This window comes from Salmo trutta, chromosome 14, assembly GCF_901001165.1.
Source record: "Salmo trutta chromosome 14, fSalTru1.1, whole genome shotgun sequence".
NCBI lineage: Eukaryota > Metazoa > Chordata > Actinopteri > Salmoniformes > Salmonidae > Salmo > Salmo trutta.
Genome location: NC_042970.1, coordinates 10,741,239 through 10,764,981, shown reverse-complemented (window position 1 = coordinate 10,764,981; position 23,743 = coordinate 10,741,239). Strand labels below are relative to the sequence as shown.

Below are 23,743 nucleotides of genomic sequence, written 5' to 3'. Positions count from 1 at the left end.
ACGATGCTTCGTGGGGTGTCAGTTGTTGATGTGAGCCCGGGTTGGGGCGAAGAGAGGGACGGAACCTACACTGTTACACAGGCGCACCGGTTTGTGTCCGGAACTGCAACGCTGCTGAGTTTTTCACACTCAGCACTTTCCTGTGTGTATCAAGAATGGTCCACCACCCAAAGGACATCCAGCCAACTTGACATAACTGTGGGAAGCATTGGAGTCAACATGGGCCAACATCCCTGCAGAATGCTTTCGACACCTTCTAGAGTCCACGCCCAGACTAATTGAACGTGGTTCAATTAGGAAGCTGTTAGGAAGCTTAATGTTTTCAATTAGGAAGCTTAATGTTTTTCTTAAACCTATGCTGTTGTTTGGTTGCAAATTGCAACAAAAAAAACATAATCCTAACCATGGAAACAAGATAGATGGAAGAAAGTCATCCAAGACTGTTCGGACAGAGCCACCCACCTTCGTAACCACACAGGGGATGGTGGCATTTTTGGCTCTGACAACAGACTGGTTGGTAATCGTTTATGGACAGAGGTTGAATTGAGCCAAAATGTATTTCTTTACATAGCATCAAGGAACCAATGGAATCTGTCGATAAATACTTTATCCAATCATAATCGTTCTAAAAGGCGGGATATCCGCATGTTTATGAGCTGTGTGTGGAGGTCGATCTAAAGGGAAAACATTCAGTAGGAGTGATAGGCTTAGCTATTTCATTTCTTATTGACCGATTACAGTTCACATTCGTACGACTTGAAATAGCTAGCTATAGTCATGCCTGGAATAGATAAATTACCGATCGAGGAGACATTCGAGGACAGTCCGCAGGTAATCTCAAACTATGCTCTGTAGCCTGCTAGCTACTGAAGCTCCCTTGTTGTCTTTGTGGTGTGGAAGAGCGCAGCGAATGTTAGCCAGCCATGTTAGCTCGCTAGAGCAAGCGTCAAATAAAGAGCTGTCAGAAGGTGATAGGTGGCCTCTTCAAATCTAATATGTCTGGTCCCCAGGCAAACTAGCGAAACTGCTTCATGATATTTAGCCAGCTGTCAATGGAAGTAGCTATTTTTGCATTATTGGCCTTTGCACCACCTGATAAAAATAACGCTAGTTAGATAATGGATTTCTATTGAGACAATGCCATGGCACACATCACACCCTTGTTGTTGATGATATTGAATACATAAATTAGTCGGTCAAACTACGTAACCGTCCTGGCTCTGGCTGGCTGGCTGGGTGAACCACTTCCTCCCTATCGTGGAGTTCAGTAAACACCGCTACTTCCCCAGAATCTAGAGACGAGGTTATTGGCTAGCTAGCGAGCTACTTCCCTAGCTGCAAACCACTGGATTGTGATGGGTTGGCTATCTGACCATAGCTGCTAGGCCTTTTATAAATGGTATTTGGCTTGTCTATGAGAGCTGCATTTGTACAGTGAATGTTAAATGTTCTTTAGACCTAGCTTTGTATTTGTTGGCATTTAATGAATCCCTCTTTCAGCTACGGTATATAGCCTAGATACAGTATCCAACAAAACTGTTTGCATGTCCAGTAGTCATAAGAACCATTACTGTCTGTTGCAGAACAGGCTTGTCCAGCAGTGTCAGGGGACTGAGGCCATAGAAAATACTATTTAATTATATTCCAATCCATTCTAGTCATTCTATTTCTATGGCTGAGGCTCTCCCCTGACAGAATGCAGCAACACATAGCTGTGAGACCAGTTCCAGAGTGTTGATCACTAGCTTGCACCCACTGACATGACATGTCCCTGACCTAGTCTGAGGTGTCTGGGGCCCGCCTCCTGGATAGCTACTGGGCATGCATTCTTCTTTATCCTGCCCTGTGCAACCTACACAGTACACAACTGATTCAGCTAAACAGAATCTTGATGAAGGGTCGCTTTCCAGGAGGCCACCTCTGATGTGTGGGATGAACACAATAGTCAGAGGGATTGGCTAAAGCCACAGATCTGGGACCAGATTAGCCTTGCACAACGGTGACATAAGTGTGCCATCATCTTTCGGGTAGGCCTAACCTGAATTTTTCCTTAGATGAGTGGTTCCTTCATCTATTGTCTTTCTCTCCCTGTTGCCAGACACGCTCCCTGCTCGGTGTGTTCGAGGAGGATGCGGCTGCAATATCCAACTACTCCCAGAAGCTCTTCCAGGCCATGAACAGAATCTACGATGCACAAGTGAGCAATGAGCTATGGGATGCCAGTTAGTGTGCCAGCTTTTTTTTCTTTTTTTTAAAACAAGCAAGCACACACTCATACAAACAGGGCTGTAACCAGGGTTTTGGTGAGGTCCTGACATTTTTGAAAGTTGAAGCTCATTTACTGCATTTCTACACAATAAAATGTTTTTTTAAATGCTATTTGGGGAACAGCAAAAACAAGCAAAAATGCCCCCAGCCATTATCACCTTGGCTGCTGTAGTTTCATTCACCTCAGTCCATCTACAAACACAGAGCCTATTAGCTATACAATTGTAACATCATACCCCTGAAAGGGGGGAAATATGAGAAATGATTCACACTGACACGTAGCATTGGAGACGAAAACAAAAATGTATGACATTTTCAGAACTGTATTGTTTGCATGTTGATTGCATGTTATATTTTAATGTCGGCCTTTAGGGAACATAGGCCATGTGGATATGTTCATATTGAAACGTGTGTTTCCCCCCCCTCTAATTTGTTTGATAAGATTAGTACAGATTTTCTCAGGGGACCCCACATGGGGCTCTGACCCCAAGTTTGGTAACCTCTGTTTCCTTTGCTCCCCCCCCTTCTGTATGCATTGCAGCCTGCTTCACTACTGGGCACTACATCACTGTCTGTCTTGGTACTCTCTGTAGAGCAGCTGTCTCTGCTGGCAGCTAGCCCCCTGACTCACTGACATATTATTAAGCGACTATTTACCAGTTGTGCACTCGTCCTCTGAGAGTTGGTTTTTGGTTGTTTTGGGGATGTCTGTAAACACAGTATTAATCGCAGGATGGTTTTAAAACTGCCTTTTGTCCAGCATCTCGCAAGCATACTTTCAGCAGTGTCTCAAGTTTCCTAACTGAGCCGAATGCGAGGCGGGGAGTTCATATCACGTCTCAGGCCCCTGGCCTGTGCTGCGAAAGGATAGTGAATGTGCTGCCAAAAAGGCAAATCCGGTAGGCAAATGCAGGAGGCGTAAGCGAACATAATGAATAAACCCCTGTCCATGATTCTACTCGTTGGCAAGGAGGCAGGCACAATTACATTTACATTTACATTTAAGTCATTTAGCAGACGCTCTTATCCAGAGCGACTTACAAATTAGAACTCAGTCAGATCAATAATATAAACATTCTTAGCTTTGATCAATGCTGGGAGCAATATTAAGATGTAGACCCATAATTGATTTTCATTATTGTCTGTACAAAATACGGTGCCTTCAGAAAGTATTCATATCCTTTGACTTATTCTACATTTTATTGTGTTATACCCTGAATTCAAAATGGATGTAATTTTTTTTTTTAATCTTACCCATCTACATAAAAGATCCCATAATGACAAAGTGAAAACATGTTTTTAGAAATGTTTGCAAATTTATTGAAAATTAAATACAGATATCTCATTTACATAAGTTTTTACACCCCTGAGTGTACATGTTAGAATCACCTTTGACAGTAATTACAGCTGTGAGTCTGTCTGAGTCTTCAAGCTCTGTCATGTTGGTTGTTGATCATTGTTTGACAGCCATTTTCAAGTCTTTCTATAGATTTTCAAGTAGATTTAAGTCAAAACTGTAACTAGGCCAATCAGGATCATTCAATGTTGTTTTGGTAAGTAACTCCGGTGTAGATTTGGCCTTGTGTTTTAGGTTATTGTCCTGTTGAAAGAGGAATTTGTCTCCCAGTGTCTGTTGGAAAGCAGGCTGAACCAGGTTTTCCTGAAGGATTTTGCCTGTACTTAGCTCTATTCTGTTTCTTTTAATCAAAAAAATACTCCCTAGTCCTTGGCAAAGACAAGCATACCCAATGACATAAAGAGTGGTACTCAGGGATGTGTTGTGTTGGATTTGCCCCAAACATAACACTTTGTATTTAGGACATAGTTCATTTCTTTGCAACATTTTTTGCGGTTTTACTTTAGTGCCTTATTGCAAACAGGATGCATGTTTTGAAATATTTGTATTCTGACAGGCTTCCTTCTTTTCACTCTGTCATTTGTATTGTGGAGTAACTACAGTGTTGATCCATCCTCAGTTTTCACCTATCACAGCCAATAAACTCAACTGTTTAAAGTCACCATTGGCCTCATGGTGAAATCTTTGTAGTGACTGGGTGTATTGATACGCCATCCAAAGTTCTGGGCTCTGGGTGGCGTGTAATTAATAACTTCACCATTCGAAACCTGGTCTTTGTGGTTGAATATGTGTTTGACAGGCTATAACTCAACAAAATGTGGAGAAAGACAAGGGGTGTGAATACTTTCTGAAGGCACTGTGTGTGTGTATATATATATATATATATATATATATATATATATATATATATATATATATATATATATATATATATATATTTGTCGTGTCTTTGGGGCACCATTAAACTGAAGACATGTTTATCAAATAACTCCCTGTAATTATTATCACGTGATTAATCGTTTAATTGTAATTAACTAGGAGATCGGGGCACCAAGGAAAATATTCAGATTACAAAGTTATAATTTTCCAAATATAACTTTCCTATATTATAACATTGTATATTCTATTAAAGTATAGGCCGATTATCTTCTGGTTTAAATGGTGTATTTTACCTCGCGTCCAGTCTCATTCCAAACGTCGTAAATTGTTGTATCTGCACGAATCCAGCCTTTACTAAAGTCATCCATACATCAATTGTCTTAAAATCATTTATTTACTAAACTAAGTAATTCACAGAAAGCATACAAACAGTAATTATCGTCACAAAGAATTGGTAGAGTAATGTGCCCTAGTGGGCTAAACAGGCATGGCTGGTGTCTTGTTAAACAAAGGGTCATAAAGGGCAGCTGAGGAGGCACACAGAGTTCATTAATATTAACAATTGATATGCTAATCCTTTGCACATGAACGCTCACTCATTCGGGAACAATTGCAATCAATATATATTTATGCTCAGTGTGTCGTCGGGATCCTTGTTGGAGAGTCGTTCTGTTGGAGAGTTCTCTCTCTCTCGGTTAGAATGGATCTTTCAAAGCGACATTCATTAATGTCGTTATAGAATGGATGTTTCGTTGGTCTTCGCGTTCAATTATATAATTTACTTAGCTGCAGACTAATAATTAATATCAAAGACTTGTTCTTATTCTGTTGGTCTCGATAGTCTAAAAGTTTACTTTCAGTAGAGGAATTGGGTGGTCAAACCTACTGGCCAACTCGTCATGGAGTGGAGGCCTGGTCTGAAGAAAGTAAATCAGGGTGGGGTTTTATACGTGAACATAGAACAGGCTTGTCACATGACGCCTGGTCCTGTCTTTGTCCCTGTGGGGCCTGCCGATGACTGATCTAAGCTTTTGAATAGAAATACATTCTATCACATTAACATCAGTACATGGCATCTCAACGTATTCCAAATAGCTTTATCCTTATTAATACATTTTATACAACCATTTGGATGCAAGTCCCATAGTAATATGTAGTAATATGTAATATAGTAGTAGTAATATGGCTATATTGTCTCTTCTGAGTATCACAAAATTGTACCAAGCGGACCAGTTCGTTGCTGGATTCTTCACCAATCTTTTATACCTTCTCCAGAACATAAATGTCGTTCGGTTCCCCAATTCTGTGAGTTGGAAGAATTTCCTGTGTCTCTCTATGGGCCATGTGGCAGGAGATTCTTCCCTAGAATTTTACCACCCCTTCACACAGGGCCTGGGTGGGGGGAGGTAGGTTGGGGGATGGTGCAAGGGGGAGGAGGTCAACTGTCCTCCCTGTACTCAAAGAGGGCAACGTCATGACAATATATATATATATATATATATATATTGTCCGTGGAGTTCCGAGACAGAATTGTGTCGAGGCACAGATCTGGGGAAGGGTACAAAAAAATTCTGCAGCATTGAAGATCCCCAAGAACGCAGGGGCCTCCATCATTCTTAAATGGAAGAAGTTTGGAACCACCAAGACTCTTCCAGCCAAACTGAGCAATCGTGGGAGAAAGGCCTTTGTCAGGGAGGGGACCAAGAACCCGATGGTCACTCTGACAGAGCTCCAGAGTTCCTCTGTGGAGATGGGAGAACGCTCCAGAAGGACAACCATCTCTGCAGCACTCCATCAATCAGGCCTTTATGGTAGAGTGGTCAGACGGAAGCCACTCCTAAGTAAAAGGCCCATGACAGTTTGCCTTAAAGCACCTAAAGGACTCTCAGACCATGAGAAACAAGATTATCTGGTCTGATGAAACCAAGATTGAACTCTTTGGCCTGAGTGCCTAGCATCATGTCTGGAGGAAACCTGGCACCATCCGTACGGTGAAGTATGGTGGTGGCAGCATCATGCTGTGGGGATTGTTTTCAGCGGCAGGTACTGGGAGACTAGTTAGGATCGAGGGAAAGATGAACGGAGCAAAGTACAGAGAGATCCTTGATGAAAACCGTCTTCAGAGTGCTCAGGACCTCAGACTGGAGAGAAGGTTCACCTTCCAACAGGTCAACGACCCTAAGCACACAGCCAAGACAATGCAGGAGTGGCTTCGGGACAAGTCTCTGAATGTCCTTGAGTGGCCCTGCCAGAGACCAGACTTGAACCCGTTCGAACATCTCTGGAGAGACCTGAACATAGCTGTGCAGCAACGCTCCCCATCCAACCTGCCAGAGCTGGAGAGGATCTGCAGAGAAGAATGGGAGAAACTCCCCAAATACAGTTGCACCAAGCTGGTAGCGTCATACCCAAGAAGATTCGAGGCTGTAATCGCTGCCAAAGGTGCTTCAACAAAGTATTGAGTAAATGGTCTGAATACTTATGTAAATGTAATATTTCAGTTATTTTTAATACATTTGCAAAAAAAAACTTTTTGCTTTGTGGTTATGGGGTATTGTGTGTAGATTGATGAGGAAAAATATATTAATTAATTTTAGAACAAGACTGTAACGTAACAAAATGTGGAAAAAGTCAACGGGTCTGAAATACTTTCCGAATGGACTGTATTTGTACTATTCAAAAAATGTTACAAATGAGAGAAATTTTCCAGACGTGCTCATATGTAGTTAAGGCCAAGCAGACAAACACACAATAATAAGTAGTTGCTCCTACAGTTGGTAAAACTACATTTGCTTTTCTCCTTTTCAGAATGAGTTGAGTGCTGCCACCCATCTCACCTCCAAACTTCTGAAGGAGTATGAGAAACAGGTATGTTCTCACAATGTCAACATGCTTGCAATGATAGAGGTATTGGTGATGATGGATTGCCCTTTGAACTGTCCATTATGTTTTCTATGGCACGTTAATGCACTACTAGGACCAGGTGAAACATAAAAACACCTTGTCAGTTATGGCATTATCATTAGGGCCCAGAGTTTTGTTTTACAACGTGACCTGACCAGGAAAGAAACTAGGGCCTAGTTAATTTTCTTCCAATCAGGAAATGCTTGCATTTCTCTTTCTCATGCATCTTCTAAGAAACCTGTTTGTTTAGAACATTAGTTGAATGCTTTGATTGTAGGTTCCTCTGGATAAGAGCGTCTGTCAAACGACTAAAATATAAATGGAAAATGCATTAGGACTTTGGCCTGTCTTTGCAGCGCTTCCCTCTTTGCAGCGACGACGAGGTCATGAGCTCCACCCTGCAGCATTTTGCCAAAGTCATAGATGAGGTGAGAACTGCTGCTCTGCCCTCATCCTCCTCCTCCTCACTGTGGCACGCTGCTGCTCACATAGGATTACATTGTCTTAACCTTTACCTTCTTTAATTACACTATAAACACACTCTCACACTGCACTTTAACTTCTTCCATCTTTCTGTCCATCTTAACCTCTTCCATCTCTCCGTCTTAACCTCTCCGATCCTTCACTCTACATACTCTTTCAATCTTAATTTAAACCCCTCCCTTCCTTCCTTCACTCTGTATTTACCTCTCTCTTCCTTCTCGCTAAGTTCTCCCACCTCTCCTCTGTGATGAAACACATTTCATTGAGGAGATTCAATAACGTAACTGGCCTTTCTTCTCTCCCACAGCTGAGTTCCTGTCATGCAGTCCTCTCCACTCAGCTGGCTGACGCCATGATGTTCCCTATCACCCAGTTTAAGGAGAGGGACTTAAAAGGTAAGACTAAGTTCCATTCCCCCTTTTTTTTAATACTGTTTATATAGAGATAAATACAGTTATGAGAGCTGGAGACACATCACAGGGATGACAAGGGCATAGAATTACATAAAAAATCATATTAAATAAATATAATTTAATAGGATCTCTGTGTCCAAGGGCACATGTAGTCCGAAGGTGGCTGTGCTGCACTATCACTAGCCTAGACCAACGTCTGGCACTTTGTAAAGTTGACTAGTGGCAGAATGTCAACAGATAGTTGAAATGGATGTTAACCATCTTTCTCTCCCATACAGAGATACTGACTCTGAAGGAAGTATTCCAGATAGCCAGCGATGGTGAGTGCGAACTACTCAGTAAAACATGAAAATAAATGATTGTTGTGACATGGTATGATTTCATGAGCCCATGTTGTAATTGTAATAACCACTCATGCCATTTTTCTGTCTACAGATCATGACATGGCCATCAACCGATACAGCCGTCTCTCTAAAAGGAGGGACAACGAGAAGGTACAGGGTTTGTTTTTGGGAACATATTATTTTTTGGAGAAGTTCATTATTATAAGATTACCTTGTTCTAACAATAACTTGTCTCACCAAATTAAACCTGACATTTTGTGTGTGTCTTCTCTCCAGGTGAAGGGCGAAGTGATGGAGGATGTGTATACCTCCAGGAAGAAGCATCACCAGACCATGATGCACTACTTCCTAGCCCTCAACACTCTGCAGTACAAGAAGAAGATTGCCATTCTGGAGCCGCTGCTGGGGTATATGCAGGCACAGGTATTGTACAACAACCTTACTTCCTCCTCCCGTCCCTCTCTTCTCTCTCTCTTTGTCTGTCTCTCTCTCTTTGTCTGTCTCTCTCTGTATCTCGTTCTCTCTGTCTCCAGTATATGTTCTGATCAGCATGTCTGTATCTCTCAGATCAGCTTTTTCAAGCTGGGATCAGAGAACCTCACCCAGCAGTGGGAAGACTTCCTAACCAACATAGGAACCAGCGTTCAGAAGTAAGCTTCAACCTGAATCTCCTAGCCCCTAGGAATTTGTAGAGATCTGAGAAGATTGGATAGTTGTAAGCAATGATGGTAGCTCCATATTGCCTTCTGTTAGGCCAAATTGAATTATTGCTATATTGCATGCAGTGTGTTTAAGGCTGGGCGTGTGTAATTTTGTGTGTGGTTGTGTCCAGTGTCCGCAGGGAGATGGATGGTGAGGTAGATGTAATGCAACAGACCATCCAGGACTTGGAGCAGGCCAGTGACCTCCTCTACATGCCAGACCCCGACCCCAGCCAGGTTCCTGTCAACCGCAACCTCACACGCAAGGCCGGCTACCTCAACAGACGCAAGTAAGACAGCACTGTCACACACTAGACACACACACAAGCCTGGCAGTGGCTACCTCAACAAATGTATACATTCAAATCAATCCACTGAAGTTAGTCCATATCAAGCTACAGTAGGACAGCAGTTTTGTCTCTGGCCACAGCTTTTATTGAAGATGTTCATAACGCTTGATTGAAATTTTTATTATTATTTTATATATATATATATATATATATATATATATATATATACTGCTCAAAAAAATTAAGGGAACACTAAAATAACACATCCTAGATCTGAATGAATGAAATAATCTTATTAAATACTTTTTTCTTTACATAGTTGAATGTGCTGACAAATCACACACAAATAATCAATGGAAATCCAACTTATCAACCCATGGAGGTCTGGGTTGTTGCCCTCCTACGGCCTCCTCCACGTCTCCTGATGTACTGGCCTGTCTCCTGGTAGCGCCTCCATGCTCTGGACACTACGCTGACAGACAAAGCAAACCTTCTTGCCACAGCTCGCATTGATGTGCCATCCTGGATGAGCTGCACTACCTGAGCCACTTGTGTGGGTTGTAGACTCTGTGTCATGCTACCACTAGAGTGAAAGCACTGCCAGCATTCAAAAGTGACCAAAACATCAGCCAGGAAGCATAGGAACTGAGAAGTGGTCTGTGGTCCCCACCTGCAGAACCACTCCTTTATTGGGGGTGTCTTGCTAATTGCCTATAATTTCCACCTGTTGTCTATTCCATTTGCACAACAGCATGTGAAGTTTATTGTCAATCAGTGTTGCTTCCTAAGTGGACAGTTTGATTTCACAGAAGTGTGATTGACTTGGAGTTACATTGTGTTGTTTAAGTGTTCCCTTTATTTTTTTCTATATCACTACAAATTAATAGGAGATATATATATATATATCTCCTATTAATTTGTAGTGAAAAACGTTGACGTTAGTTTGGGCCCAAAAGGCCTGCACCAGAACAACAACACGTTTTAACCATGCTTTTCCTTTTTCTCTTCTGAATGTGTCCGCTCAGTAAAACAGGCCTAGTGTCTTCCTCCTGGGACCGGCAGTACTTCTTCACCCAGGGAGGGAACCTGATGGGCCAGGCACGAGGGCATGTAGCTGGGGGTCTGGTCATGGACATTGATAATTGCTCTGTCATGGCCGTGGACTGTGAGGACCGACGCTTCTGCTTCCAGATCACATCCTTTGACGGCAAGAAGTAAATGACTACATATTAAAGCTTTATAAACCAGTAATACCAGCTTATGAAGAAGTATGGCGCCGGCGGGGATGGCCGCCGTTTTACGGGCTCTTAACCAATTGTGCTATTTTATTTTTTTTCGCATTGTTTGTAACTTATTTTGTACATGTTTCTGCCTCTTATGACCGAAAATGGCTTCTGGATATCAGAACAGCGATTACTCACCTCAAACTGGATGAAGATTTTCTTTCTTTAATAAATCTGACGCATAGGATATAATGTTGCTCCCGGACAAGGCCGAGTCCCGGTCATTCGCATGAAGAAAAGAAGGAAATACAGTGGGCTCAGATCAGGGTGCCTTGTAAGAATACGTCGGTGAGTGGGTAACCCGCCTCTACCATCCGTTCTTTTGGCCAGAGTGCAATCACGGGAGAATAAACTGGATGAGCTCCGTTCGAGACTATCCTACCAACGGGACATTAAGTGTAATATCTTATGTTTCACGAGTTGTGGCTGAACGTTGACACAGATAATATACAGTTGGCTGGGTTTTCTGTGCATCGGCAGGACAGAACAGCTACGTCCGGTAAGACGAGGGGTAGGGGGAGGTGTCTATTTGTCAATAACAACTGGTGCGCGATGTCTAATATTGAGGTAGTCTCAAAGTATTGCTCGCCTAAGATAGAGTACCTCATGATAAGCTGTAGAACACACTATCTACCAAGAGACTTTTCATCTATATTTTTCACAGCCGTCTATACACCACCACAAATTGATGCTGGCAATAAGACCGCACTCAACAAGCTGTATAAGGCCATAAGCATACAAGAAAATGCTCGTCCAGAAGCGGCACTCCCAGTGGCCGAGGACTTTAATGTAGGCAAACTTAAATCAGTTTTTACCTAATTTCTACCAGCATGTCACATGTGCAACCAGAGGGGAAAAAAACTATAGACGACCTTTACTCTACACACAGAGACGCATACATAGCTCTCCCTTGCCCTCCAGTTGGCAAATCTGACCATAATTATATTCTCCTGATTCCTGCTAACAAGCAAACACTAAAGCAGGAAGTACCAGTGACTCGCTCAATACGGAAGTGGTCAGATAATGCGGATGCTATGCTACAGGACTGTTTTGCAAACACCGACTGGAATATGTTCCGGGATTCATCCAATGGTATTGAGGAGTATATTATCAAACTTATTTCTGCAGTAGTAACTAAGATGGGGAGAAGTCTGTTTATAATAAAGCGATGTTCTGCCTTCTTAACAACACTTATCAACAAGGCAGGTCCTACAGGCCCTTGTTTTGTCACACCTTGACTACTATTCAGTTGTGTGGTCAGGTGCCACAAAAAAGGACTTAGGAAAATTGCAATTGGCTCAACAGGGCACCATGGCTGGCCCTTGGATGTACACAGAGAGCTAATATTAATAATATGCATGTCAATCTCTCCTGGCTGAAAGTGGAGGAGAGATTGACTTCATCACTACTTTTATTTATGAGAGGTATTAACATGTTGAATGCACCGAGCTGTGTGCCAGTAGTTTAGACAGACAGCTCGGTGCCCATGCCTACCCCACAAGACATGCCACGAGATCTCTTCACAGTCCACAAGTCCAGAACAGACTATGGGAGGCACACAGTACTAGATAGAGCCATGACTACATGGAACTCTATTCCACATCAAGTAACTGACGCAAGCAGTAAAATTAGATTTAAAAAAACACCTTATGGAACAGTGGGGACTGTGAAGCAACACAAACATTGGCACAGACATGCATACACACACACACACACACACACACAAACACACAATAACATACTCACTATACATACACATGGATTTAGTACTGTAGATATGTGGTAGTGGTGGAGTAGGGGCCTGAGGGCACACAGTGTGTTGTGAATGTATTGTAATGTTTTAAAATTGTATAAACTGCCTTAATTTTGCTGGACCCAAGGAAGAGTAGCTGCTGCTTTGGCAGCAGCTAATGGGGATTCATAATAAATACAAATATTCATTGATTAAGTGCATTGACAACGTCATTCCTACAGTGACCGTACGTACATATCCCAACCAGATACCATGGATTACAGGCAACATCCGCACCAAGCTAAAGGCTAAAGCTGCCGCTTTTAAGGAGCGGGACACAAATCCGGACACTTATAAGAAATCTTGCTATGCCCTCAGACGAACCATAAAACAGGCCAGTATCAATACAGGACTAAGATTGAATAATACTACACCAGCTCTGATGCTCGTCGGATGTGGCAGGGCTTGCAAACTATTACGGACTACAAATGGAAAACCAGCCGCGAGCTGCCCAGTGACGCGAGCCTACCAGACGGATTAAATGCCTTTTATGCTCTCTTCGAGGCAAGCAACACTGAAGCATGCATGAGAGCACCAGCTGTTCCCAGACAACTGCGATTACGCTCTCCGTAGCCGATGTGAGTAAGACCTTTTAAACAGGTCAACATTCACAAGGCCGCGGTACCAGACGGATTAGCAGGACGTGTACTCAGAGCATGCGCGGACCAACTGGCAAGTGTCTTCACTAACATTTTCAACCTCTCTCTGTCTGAGTCTGTAATACCTACATGTTTCAAGCAGACCGCTATAGTCCGTTCCCAAAAAAGCGAAGGTAACCTGCCTAAATGACGGGGGTCCAACAGGCCTGCCCCCTCCTTCGCTCCTCCCTGCGACTCCCCTCTCTTCCTCACATCCCCCTCTGCATTCTTCCAACACTTCAGTATCAAGTTGATCAGCTCCTTCACTTTCTGAGGGTTGGAGTCAGTGCGAGACTGAAACAGAGAGAGGTTCACCTGGACCGCCGGAGGCTGGGCAGCAGTGGGGCCATTAAGCTTGACCTCTGACCCTACCACTGGCTTGTCCCCGCTGGCCCTACTACCACCCTCCCAATCAGTCACAGGGCTGATGTCATCAGGCACGACACAGTAACTCTCCATTATCTCCTTGGCTCGGACCACGGGCATGGTGTAGAGGTTAGGGCTGTAGACGTAGGAGCGCAGGTAGCCCTCCATGTTGAGCTTCTGGTGTTTTGGAGCCGGAAACAGCTTCCCCCGGTCATCCAGCTTGGTGTCGTACTCAGTCATGGGAACGTGGCGGAGCTAGAGAGGAGAGATGATGCAGTACTTTACCGTCTGCTTGCATGGAAAATCACTAGCTCCATGTCATACAGAAAGGTTGACAGTATAACAAACCCAATAGATCATCAATAACATGCACCAGCTGTCTTTGGATGATATGGGGAAAACTTTGACTCCAGACAGAAATCTAGTCAAAACAAATATATTTAAGGAAGCACCAGTGAATTGGTCTATTAAAAAGTGGTCAAATGAAGCAGTTGCTAAACTACATGACTGTTTTTCTAGCACACACTGGAATATGTTCCAGGATTCTTCCGATGGCATTGAGTAGTACACCACATCAGTCACTGGATTAATCAATAAGTGCATCGAGGATGTCGTCCCCACAGTGACTGTACGTACATACCCCAACCAGAAGCCATGGATTACAGGCAACATCCGTACTGAGTTAACGGGTAGAGATGCAGCTTTCAAGGAGCGGGACTCTAACCCAAAAGCTTAGAAGAAATCCCGCTCTGCCTCCCGACGAACCATCAAACAGGCAAAGCGTCAATACAGGAATAAGATCAAATCGTACTACACCGGCTCCGACGCTCGTAGGATGTGGAAGGGCTTGCAAACTATTACAGACTACAAAGGGAAGCACAGCCGAGAGCTGCCCAGTGACACAAGCATACCAGACGAGCTAAATAACTTCCATGCTCGCTTCGAGGCAAGTAACACTGAGGCATGCATGGGAGCACGAGCTGTTCCGGACGACTGTGTGATCACGCTCTCTGCAGCCGATGTGAGTAAGACCTTCAAACAGGTCAACATTCACAAGGCCGCCGGGCCAGACAGATTTCCAGGACGTGTACTCCAAGCATGCGCTGACCAACTGGCAAGTGTCTTCACTGACATTTTCATCCTCTCCCTGTCTGAGTCTGTAATACCAACATGTTACAAGCAGACCACCATAGTCCCTGTGCCCAAGAACACTGAGGTAACCTGCCTAAATGACTACATACCCGTAGCATTCACGTCGGTAGCCATGAAGTGCTTTGAAAGGCTGGTCATGGCTCACATCAACACCATCATCCCGGAAACCCGAGACCCATTCCAATTCGCATACCATCCCAACAGATCCACAGATGACGCAATCTCAATCGCACTCCACACTGCTCTTTCCCACCTGGAAAAAAGGAACACCTATGTGAGAGTGCTGTTCATTGACTACAGCTCTGCGTTCAACACCATAGTGCTCATGAAGCTCATCACTAAGCTAAGGACCCTGGGACTAAGCACATCCCTCTGCAACTGGATCCTGGACTTCCTAACAGGCCGCCCCAGTTGGTAAGGGTAGGCAACAACACATCTGCCACACTGATCCTCAACACGGGGGCCCCTCATGGGTGTGCACTTAGTCCCCTCCTGTACTCCCTGTTCACCCACGACTGCGTGGCCAAGCACGACTCCAACACCATCATTAAGTTTGCTGACAACACAACAGTGGGAGGCCTGAACACTGACAATGATAGAGCCTATAGTGAGGAGGTTAGAGACCTGGCAATGTGGTGCCAGGACATCAACCTCTCACTCAATGTGAGCAAGACTAAGGAGATGATCGTGGACTACAGGAAAAGGAGGGCCGAACACGCCCCCATTCACATTGGGGCTGTAGTGGAGCGGGTCAAGAGTTTTCAAGTTCCTTGGTGTCCACATCACCAACAAACTATCATGGTCCAAACACACCAAGAAAGTTGTGAAGGGCACGACAACACCTTTTCCTGTGACTGATTTTTTTTTTGGGGCATGGTTCCCCAGATCCTCAAAAAGTTCTACAGCTGCACCATCGAGAGCATCCTGACCGGTTGCATTTCTGCCTGGTATGTCAACTGCTCGGCATCTGACCGTGAGGCGCTACAGAGGGTAGTGCGTACGGCCCAGTACATCACTGGGGTCAAGCTTCCTGCCATCCAGGACCTATATACTTGGCGGTGTCAGAGGAAGGCCCAAAAAATGGTCAAAGGCTCCAGTCACCCAAGTCTTAGACAGTTCTCTCTGCTACTGCACGGCAAATGAGCACCAAGTCTAGGTCCAGAAGGCTCCTTAACCGCGTCTACCTCCAAGCCATAAGACTGCTGAACAATTTATCAAATGGCCACCAAACTATTTACTTTGACACCCCCCCATCTGTTTTGTTCTCTGCTGCTACTCACTGTTTTAACTATGCATAGTCACTTTACCCCTACTTACATGTACATATTACCTCAACTAACCTGTATCCCTGCACATTGACCCGGCATCATCTGTATATAGCCTCATTATTGTTACCTTTTTTGTATTCCTTTACTTTATTTAGTAAATATTTTCTTAACTGCATTGTTGGTTAGGGGCTTGTAAGTAAGCATTTTACGTTAAGGTCTACACCTGTTGTATTCGGCGCATGTGACAAATACATTTTGATTTGATTATGAACCTTTAGAACTTAGTAACTATTTTCACTGAAGTTACTGAGGTGCTTTGTCTTTGTTTCAGGGTGGCCATATTGCAGGCAGATAGCAGGAAGGACTGTGAAGAGGTGAGACAACAGTTTTAGTCTAATGTATTGTACAATTATTTATGTATTGTATAAATACACCAGACAGACATGGAATTTGTGCATCTCCTAATAACGCTGTCTTGTGCTCCTCTCCTCCCTTAGTGGATTGCAACTATAAACAACATCTCAAAGAGGATATATCTGAGTGAGAACCCAGAGGTGAGTAGCCGGAAATCACTGGAAAACCCTACTCTTACATCATCATTCGATCTGTCATCTATAATTAGAGCTGTGAGCCCTATGGTGTGACATTCCCTCAGACAATGCTGGATGTCTGTGATGTGAGTCTCGTCTCCCACCTCCCTTTGTTGCCGAGCTGTTGTCAAGCACATTACCTCATTGCTGAAATGCCCTCTTTCTATTGGCAGGAAATTGCAGCCAGAGTGAACCAATCAGCTCTTGAGGCTGTGACACCGTCTCCCTCCTTCCAGCAGAGGCATGAGAGTATGCGGCCTAGCACGTGGGTTTCTGAATCATAGAGACTTCATTATTATTAGAGCCAGGAGTTTTTCCTGGCCTTGGTAGTGTATAGCCGATAACTACTCTAGCCTATAAAGTGGTTACATATTCAAGACTAACCAAGGTAAACCCTACTGTAGTAAGTTAAATTAAGACAAACCCTACTCTAGTTAGAGGTGTCATGATATTGCATTCTGTCCAACTCTAATCTCCACCTCTCTGTCCATCTCTGACCGCCATCTCTCTCTGACCGCCATCTCTCTCTGACCGCCATCTCTCTCTGACCGCCATCTCTCTCTGACCGCCATCTCTCTCTGACCGCCATCTCTCTCTGACCGCCATCTCTCTCTGACCTCTCTAATCTCTCTCTGATCTCCATCTCTCTCTGACCTCTCTAATCTCCCTCTAACCACCTTCTCTCTCTAACCTCCATCTCTCTCTAACCTCTCTAACCTCCATCTCTCTCTAACCTCCATCTCTCTCTAACCTCCATCTCTCTCTAACCTCCATCTCTCTCTAACCTCCATCTCTCTCTAACCTCCATCTCTCTCTAACCTCTCTAACCTCCATCTCTCTCTAACCTCTCTAACCTCCATCTCTCTCTAACCTCTCTAACCTCCATCTCTCTCTAACCTCTCTAACCTCCATCTCTCTCTAACCTCCATCTCTCTCTAACCTCCATCTCTCTCTAACCTCCATCTCTCTCTAACCTCCATCTCTCTCTAACCTCCATCTCTCTCTAACCTCTCTAACCTCCATCTCTCTCTAACCTCTCTAACCTCCATCTCTCTCTAACCTCTCTAACCTCCATCTCTCTCTAACCTCCATCTCTCTCTAACCTCCATCTCTCTCTAACCTCTCTAACCTCCATCTCTCTCTAACCTCCATCTCTCTCTAACCTCCCTGACCTCCATCTCTCTCTAACCTCCATCTCTCCTGTATAGACAAGGGCGATCCCGGGCAGCGCGGACCAGCAGTGTGAGCTCAGCGGGCTCTGAGACAGCCTCCCCGGCCCTCTCTGTCCTCTCATTGGACTCCCTGGTGGCTCCTGACACGCCCATCCAGTTTGACATCATCTCTCCAGTCAGCGAGGAGTACGCAGGCCAGGCCAAGGCTGCGGGACAGGGCAGGTCGGTACTAACTAACCAGGGTTTTCCAAACGATGTATAGGCAAGACGAGCCCCTGGTATATGTTCAAGCTAGGGGCGAAACTTTGGTTTTAGAAGTGGGGGGAGAAGTTCTTATTTTTTTTAAATTATACAGTTGGATAAACACTCAAAACTAGAGGTTGACCGATTAATCGGAATGGCCGGTTAATTAGGGCCGATTTCAAGTTTTCATAACAATCGGTAATCGGTATTTTTGGCCACTGATTTGCCTATTTATTTATTTTTTAACTAGGCAAGTCAGATTAAGAACACATTCTTATTTTCAATGACGGCCTAGGAACGGGGGTTAACTGCCTTGTTCAGGGGGGATCGGGGGATTTGTTTTTGCAATCTTCTGGTTACTAGTCCAACGCTCTAACCACCTTACATTGCACTCCACGAGGAGCCTGCATGGCAGGCTGACTACCTGTTACTCGAGGGCAGCAAGAAGCTAAGGTAAGTTGCTAGCTAGCTAGCATTAAACTTATCTTATCAAAAACTATCAATCTTAACATAATCACTAGTTAACTACACATGGTTGATGATATTACTAGTTTATCTAGCTTGTCCTGCGTTGCATATAATCGATGCGGTGCCTGTTAATTTCGAATCACAGCCTACTTCGACAAACAAGTGATGATTTTAACAAGCGCATTTGTGAGAAAAGCACTGTCATTGCACCAATGTACCTAACCATAAACATCAATGCCTTTCTTTAAAATCAATACACAAGTATATATTTTTAAACCTGCATATTTAGTTCATATTGCCTGCTAACATGAAATTGTGTCACTGCTCTTGCGTTCATTGCCTGGCTCGTTGCGAACTAATTTGCCAGAATTTTACATAATTATGACATACCATCGAAGGTTGTGCAATGTAACAGGAATATTTAGACTTAGGGATGCCACCCGTTAGATAAAATACGGACCGGTTCCGTATTTCACTGAAAGAAAAAACGGTTTGTTTTCGAGATGATAGTTTCCGGATTCGACCATATTAATGACCTGAGGCTCGTATTTCTGTGTGTTGTTATGTTATAATTAAGTCTATGATTTGATAGAGCAGTCTGACTGAGCGATGGTAGGCACCAGCAGGCACGTAAGCATTCATTCAAACAGCACTTTACTGCGTTTTGCCAGCAGCTCTTCGCAATGCATTGCGCTGTTTATGACTTCAAGCCTGTCAACTCCCAAGATTAGGCTGGTGTAACTGATGTGAAATGGCTTGCTAGTTAGCGGGGTGCACGCTAATAGCGTTTCAAACGTCACTCGCTCTGAGACTTGGAGTAGTTGTTCCCCTTCCTCTACATGGGTAGCGCTGCTTCGAGGGTGGCTGTTGTCGATGTGTTCCTGGTTCAAGCCCAGGTAGGAGCTAGGAGAGGGACGGAAGCTATACTGTTACACTGGCAATACTAAAGTGCCTATAAGAACATCCAATAGTCAAAGGTATATGAAATACAAATCGTATAGAGAGAAATAGTCCTATAATTCCTATAATAACTACAACCTAAAACTTCTTACCTGGGAATATTGAAGACTCATGTTAAAAGGAACCACCAGCTTTCATATGTTCCCATGTTCTGAGCAAGGCACTTAAACGTTAGCTTTCTTACATGGCACATATTGCGCTTTTACTTTCTTCTCCAACACTTTGTTTTTGCATTATTTAAACCAAATTGAACATGTATCATTATTTATTTGAGACTAAATTGATTTTATTTATGTATTATATTAAGTTAAAATAAGTGTTCATTCAGTATTGTTGTAATTGTCATGATTACAAATAAATAAAAGAAATCTGCCGATTAATCGGTATCGGCCTTTTTTGGCCCTGCAATAATCGGTATCGGGGTTGAAAAATTATAATCGGTTGACCTCTACTCCAAACAGCCTACCCAACCGCTACGAGGCATCCACATGGTCCTAAAGCACACCGTTGCCTCGTTTTATATCACATTCCAATGATAAAAATGCAATTTCAGAAAGTTGCGCCCCTGATTTAAGCTATATTGAAACGAAAACAGTCATATGAATTGATATTTTTGTGTTTGTTTTCTCCCCGTTTCTGAAAGAAGGACCAACCCGTTTGGTGAATCAGGAGACACTCCACCTGAGGCGAGTGAAGGTACTGTCTCTCTTTGTCTGGCTATCTCTCTGTGTCAGGTCTGTCTTGCTGTGTGTGTGTCTGTGTTCATGCCATTGTCTGCGTGTGTGTCACCCTCTCTCTCTCTGTCTGTGTGTCCATCCAGACTCCATCCTGCACCAGCTGTTCATTGTGCGTTTCCTGGGTTCTATGGAGGTGAAGAATGCAGACAGCTCTGACGTCATCTATGAGACCATGAGACAGATCCTAGCAGCCAGGGCCATACATAACATCTTCAGGATGACTGAGTCTCACCTGCTGGTCACCTGCGAGTGCCTCAAGTGAGACATATGCTCTATGAGTAATGTGCATGCGTTTGTTTTTTATGTGTGACATAATTAAAAGCATGCTCTTACAGTCAATAGATTTGCCTGTGTGTGATATTTTGTGGTTTTCAGGCTCATCGATCCTCAGACACAAGTCACACGGCTGAGGGTAGGTCCTCCCTCTCACACTACCTCCACTAAAACATGTTTCTGTTTATCTATCATTCTATTCACTGATAGTAAGTTATATAATTTCCTCAGTAGCATTACTGATAGGTCAAGTCAATCATCACTGACGCAACACCTGTCTAGAGGCTATTGACCTATCATCACTGACACAACACATGTCTAGAGGTTATTGACCTATCATCACTGACACAACACATGTCTAGAGGTTATTGACCTATCATCACTGACACAACACATGTCTAGAGGTTATTGACCTATCATCACTGACACAACACATGTCTAGACTCGACATTAGACATGACTTCTTGTTTTAATTCTCCCCTCCCCAAGTTCCCTCTTTCCAGTGTGGTGGTGTGTTCGTCCCACCAGGAGAACAAGCGTCTGTTTGGATTCGTCCTGCAGACTGCAGAAGGCAGGGTGGACGGACGACCTGTCACCGTCTGCTATATCTTTGAGTCCAACAATGATGGAGAGAAGGTAAGTTTTGCTCTGCTGTGTAGCCTTTGTTCTAACACGATGTGTTGGTAGGGCCAGTAGTTACAGGCTATAACTAGGGCCTGGAGTTTTTCCTGGTCAGCCACACATGCAAATATGTTTTCATGGTTTGGAACAAGTCTTGACTCTAGGAATAAGCATATTGTGTCTGTATAGTGATGGCACTATCAGTTAAAACGGTTTATAGTTTTCATGTTGTGACAAAAGGAAGACATTTGCATGTGTCTACTGTTCCCTGTGTTAATTTCTTGTTATCTCTGAGTACATGTTGTTGTGTTCTCCTTTCAGATATGTGACAGTGTTGGGCTGGCCAAACAGATCGCTTTCCACTCAGAGATGGTAAGACATGTGAGACTGTTTTAGTGGAATTAATTTAAGATTTTAAGATGAATCTTAGCTACTCGTGTGGGACCTTGACAATTGTTTTGCTGATTCAGGATCGCAAAGCTACAGAGAAGAAGGAGGAGCAGGACAAGGCCAAGGAGAAACAGCAGGAGGAGCTGAGTAAACAGAAACAGATTGAAAAGGTGGCGTCAGTGTCCCAGCAAATCAATACATTTCTGTACCAAAAAAATTGGCAATATAGTATTTATCCTATTCTTGTTGACTTATAGATCAATGCCTATCTTGATCAGTTTTTGGTCTATAATCATAACTGTATTACCATCTGTGTTCACTCATGTTACAGTAAACTGAATGATTCATTGATTAATTGATGAGTCAATTCATTTGACTGAACCCACAGGACCTGGAGGAACAGAGCCGTTTAATCGCAGCCTCCAGTCGCCCCACCCCCCCTGCTCCTAGTGCTGATGGGCAGTTCCTGGTGCTGAGCAAAAGCCAATCAGAGGACAGTGAAGCAGGAGTGGAGGGGCGGGAGAAGGGAGAGTCGGAGGCCTAACAGAATGGAAGGTAAAGAGCTTTCACCAGATACTACTTTGGACCATCAAACTACCGGATATCGGTCATCTTCAAAGGAAGGAGACGACGTGAGAAGACTTTGAGCAATTGTTGGTGTGATTTTTGGCCCATAGGGCGGGCACAATTGGCCCAGCATCGTTAGGGTTTGGCCGGGATAGGCCGTTACTGTAAATAAGAATTTGTTCTTAACTGACTTGCCTAGTTAAATAAAATAAAAAAGTCACCTATGTTGAGCCAATGTTCTTTTCTGAACAGACAACTGAACAAGCTTGGCAATGTCTTACTACAAAGTACTATCCGGTGAAAATGCACAGTTAGAGCGGGAGTTGGTTCCTTGGCTCCTCAACCCTGGGCCTCGGCTTAGCCTCTATGGGCTTTTCTCTGGCTCCTATCTTGTTTTACAGAGGAGTTGGATTACAAATAGACTTTATAATGTTAAACAAAGATGGATTAAGACCCCACTAAACTAACAAAAGAAGAGGAGGAATGTGTGTGAATGACTGAACACTCAAAGAATCCTTCCGGATCTTTCTCATCCTCCATATGTAAATCATGTATTATATACTGGTACTTCTATTCAGAGGAAATGTAGAAGGAGATGATTAATGCTTTTAAGCTTTTTTGTTTTCTTTTTTTTTAATAATCAGGGTGGTTCTGACTCTGAATACCATGGCATAGTAGAAAACATATAGAGTATATTAATTTGTTGGGGAAGGGAAGACATTGCACATAATGACATTTATAAAATACTTACCATATACATGTTGTATTCCATTCAGCTAACACGCTTGCATGTACTTTGGATCCCATCATTCAAGATACCTAATTGTCATGCTTTTTTTTTCTTCTTCTATAATGAATCATTACCCTTTCAATTAACCGTTTTGAGTGTGTTTGGTTTCAAGATGAGAATTTAGATCTCTAATCATTTTAACCCCAAACAACAATAATGGTTTCTCATTCAATGGATCAGACTACTTGCCATAGCCCAACAGACCTTGTGCCTGAGGTGTAATGTATTCATCTCATTGGTTGGAACAAAGAACAATACTATAATACAAAGTGCTAAATCAGGGCATTGACTTTTAAAAAGGAAAAACGGGATCTATGAACTGTTTGTTTTTTTCCGTTATGTGTGTTAATCCATTTTATGTTTTGAAATGGTTTGTGTGTTTCTCAGATTTCTGTATGAAGAAATGCACTACATGTATGCTATTGAACATTTTGTCTGAAATGTTCCTCAACCTTAACCCATTGCTATGTAAGTTTTGTGCTGAGCTGTGACTAAGTTTATCACTTATCAACTCATAGTGAATACATGATGCAGGGAAAACTATCATATCAACAAAGTGGAATTGATTTGACATATTACTGATAATGAAAGTTGAGTCTACTTTATCATTTTGGGGAAAGGTGTTTAAAGGAGTAGTTAGGAACTGTTGTTACTGCGATGTTAATATGGGGGACTGCACTTTAGTTATTGATGCAGGGGGAAATAGGATCATGTTTACTCTCTATACTTCAGTGATTACTGTTGCAGTCTTAAATAGCTTTTCAACAATAAAGGTACACTAAGTCAAGGCTGTC

At 43.2% G+C, this 23,743-nt stretch overlaps 1 protein-coding gene across 2 annotated transcripts; it reads left to right on the top strand.

Moving 5' to 3' along the window:
- The first annotated feature begins 635 nt into the window (after positions 1-635).
- LOC115207383 (DCC-interacting protein 13-alpha) lies at positions 636-23,743 on the top strand. 2 transcript variants are annotated; one of them, XM_029774421.1, is made up of 22 exons: positions 636-831; positions 2,099-2,197; positions 7,313-7,372; positions 7,765-7,836; positions 8,199-8,286; positions 8,583-8,624; positions 8,740-8,798; positions 8,925-9,071; positions 9,216-9,298; positions 9,481-9,639; positions 10,665-10,853; positions 16,470-16,512; positions 16,636-16,692; positions 16,902-16,993; positions 17,937-18,122; positions 20,215-20,267; positions 20,392-20,566; positions 20,684-20,720; positions 21,071-21,217; positions 21,524-21,574; positions 21,673-21,762; positions 21,981-23,743. In XM_029774421.1, exons 1-22 carry the CDS (start codon positions 778-780, stop codon positions 22,134-22,136), a joined length of 2,139 nt encoding a protein of 712 aa, XP_029630281.1. In that variant the 5' UTR covers positions 636-777; the 3' UTR covers positions 22,137-23,743. The 2 variants fall into 2 exon arrangements, with proteins under 2 accessions (XP_029630281.1, XP_029630283.1); XM_029774423.1 differs by having other exon boundaries at positions 637-831; positions 20,218-20,267.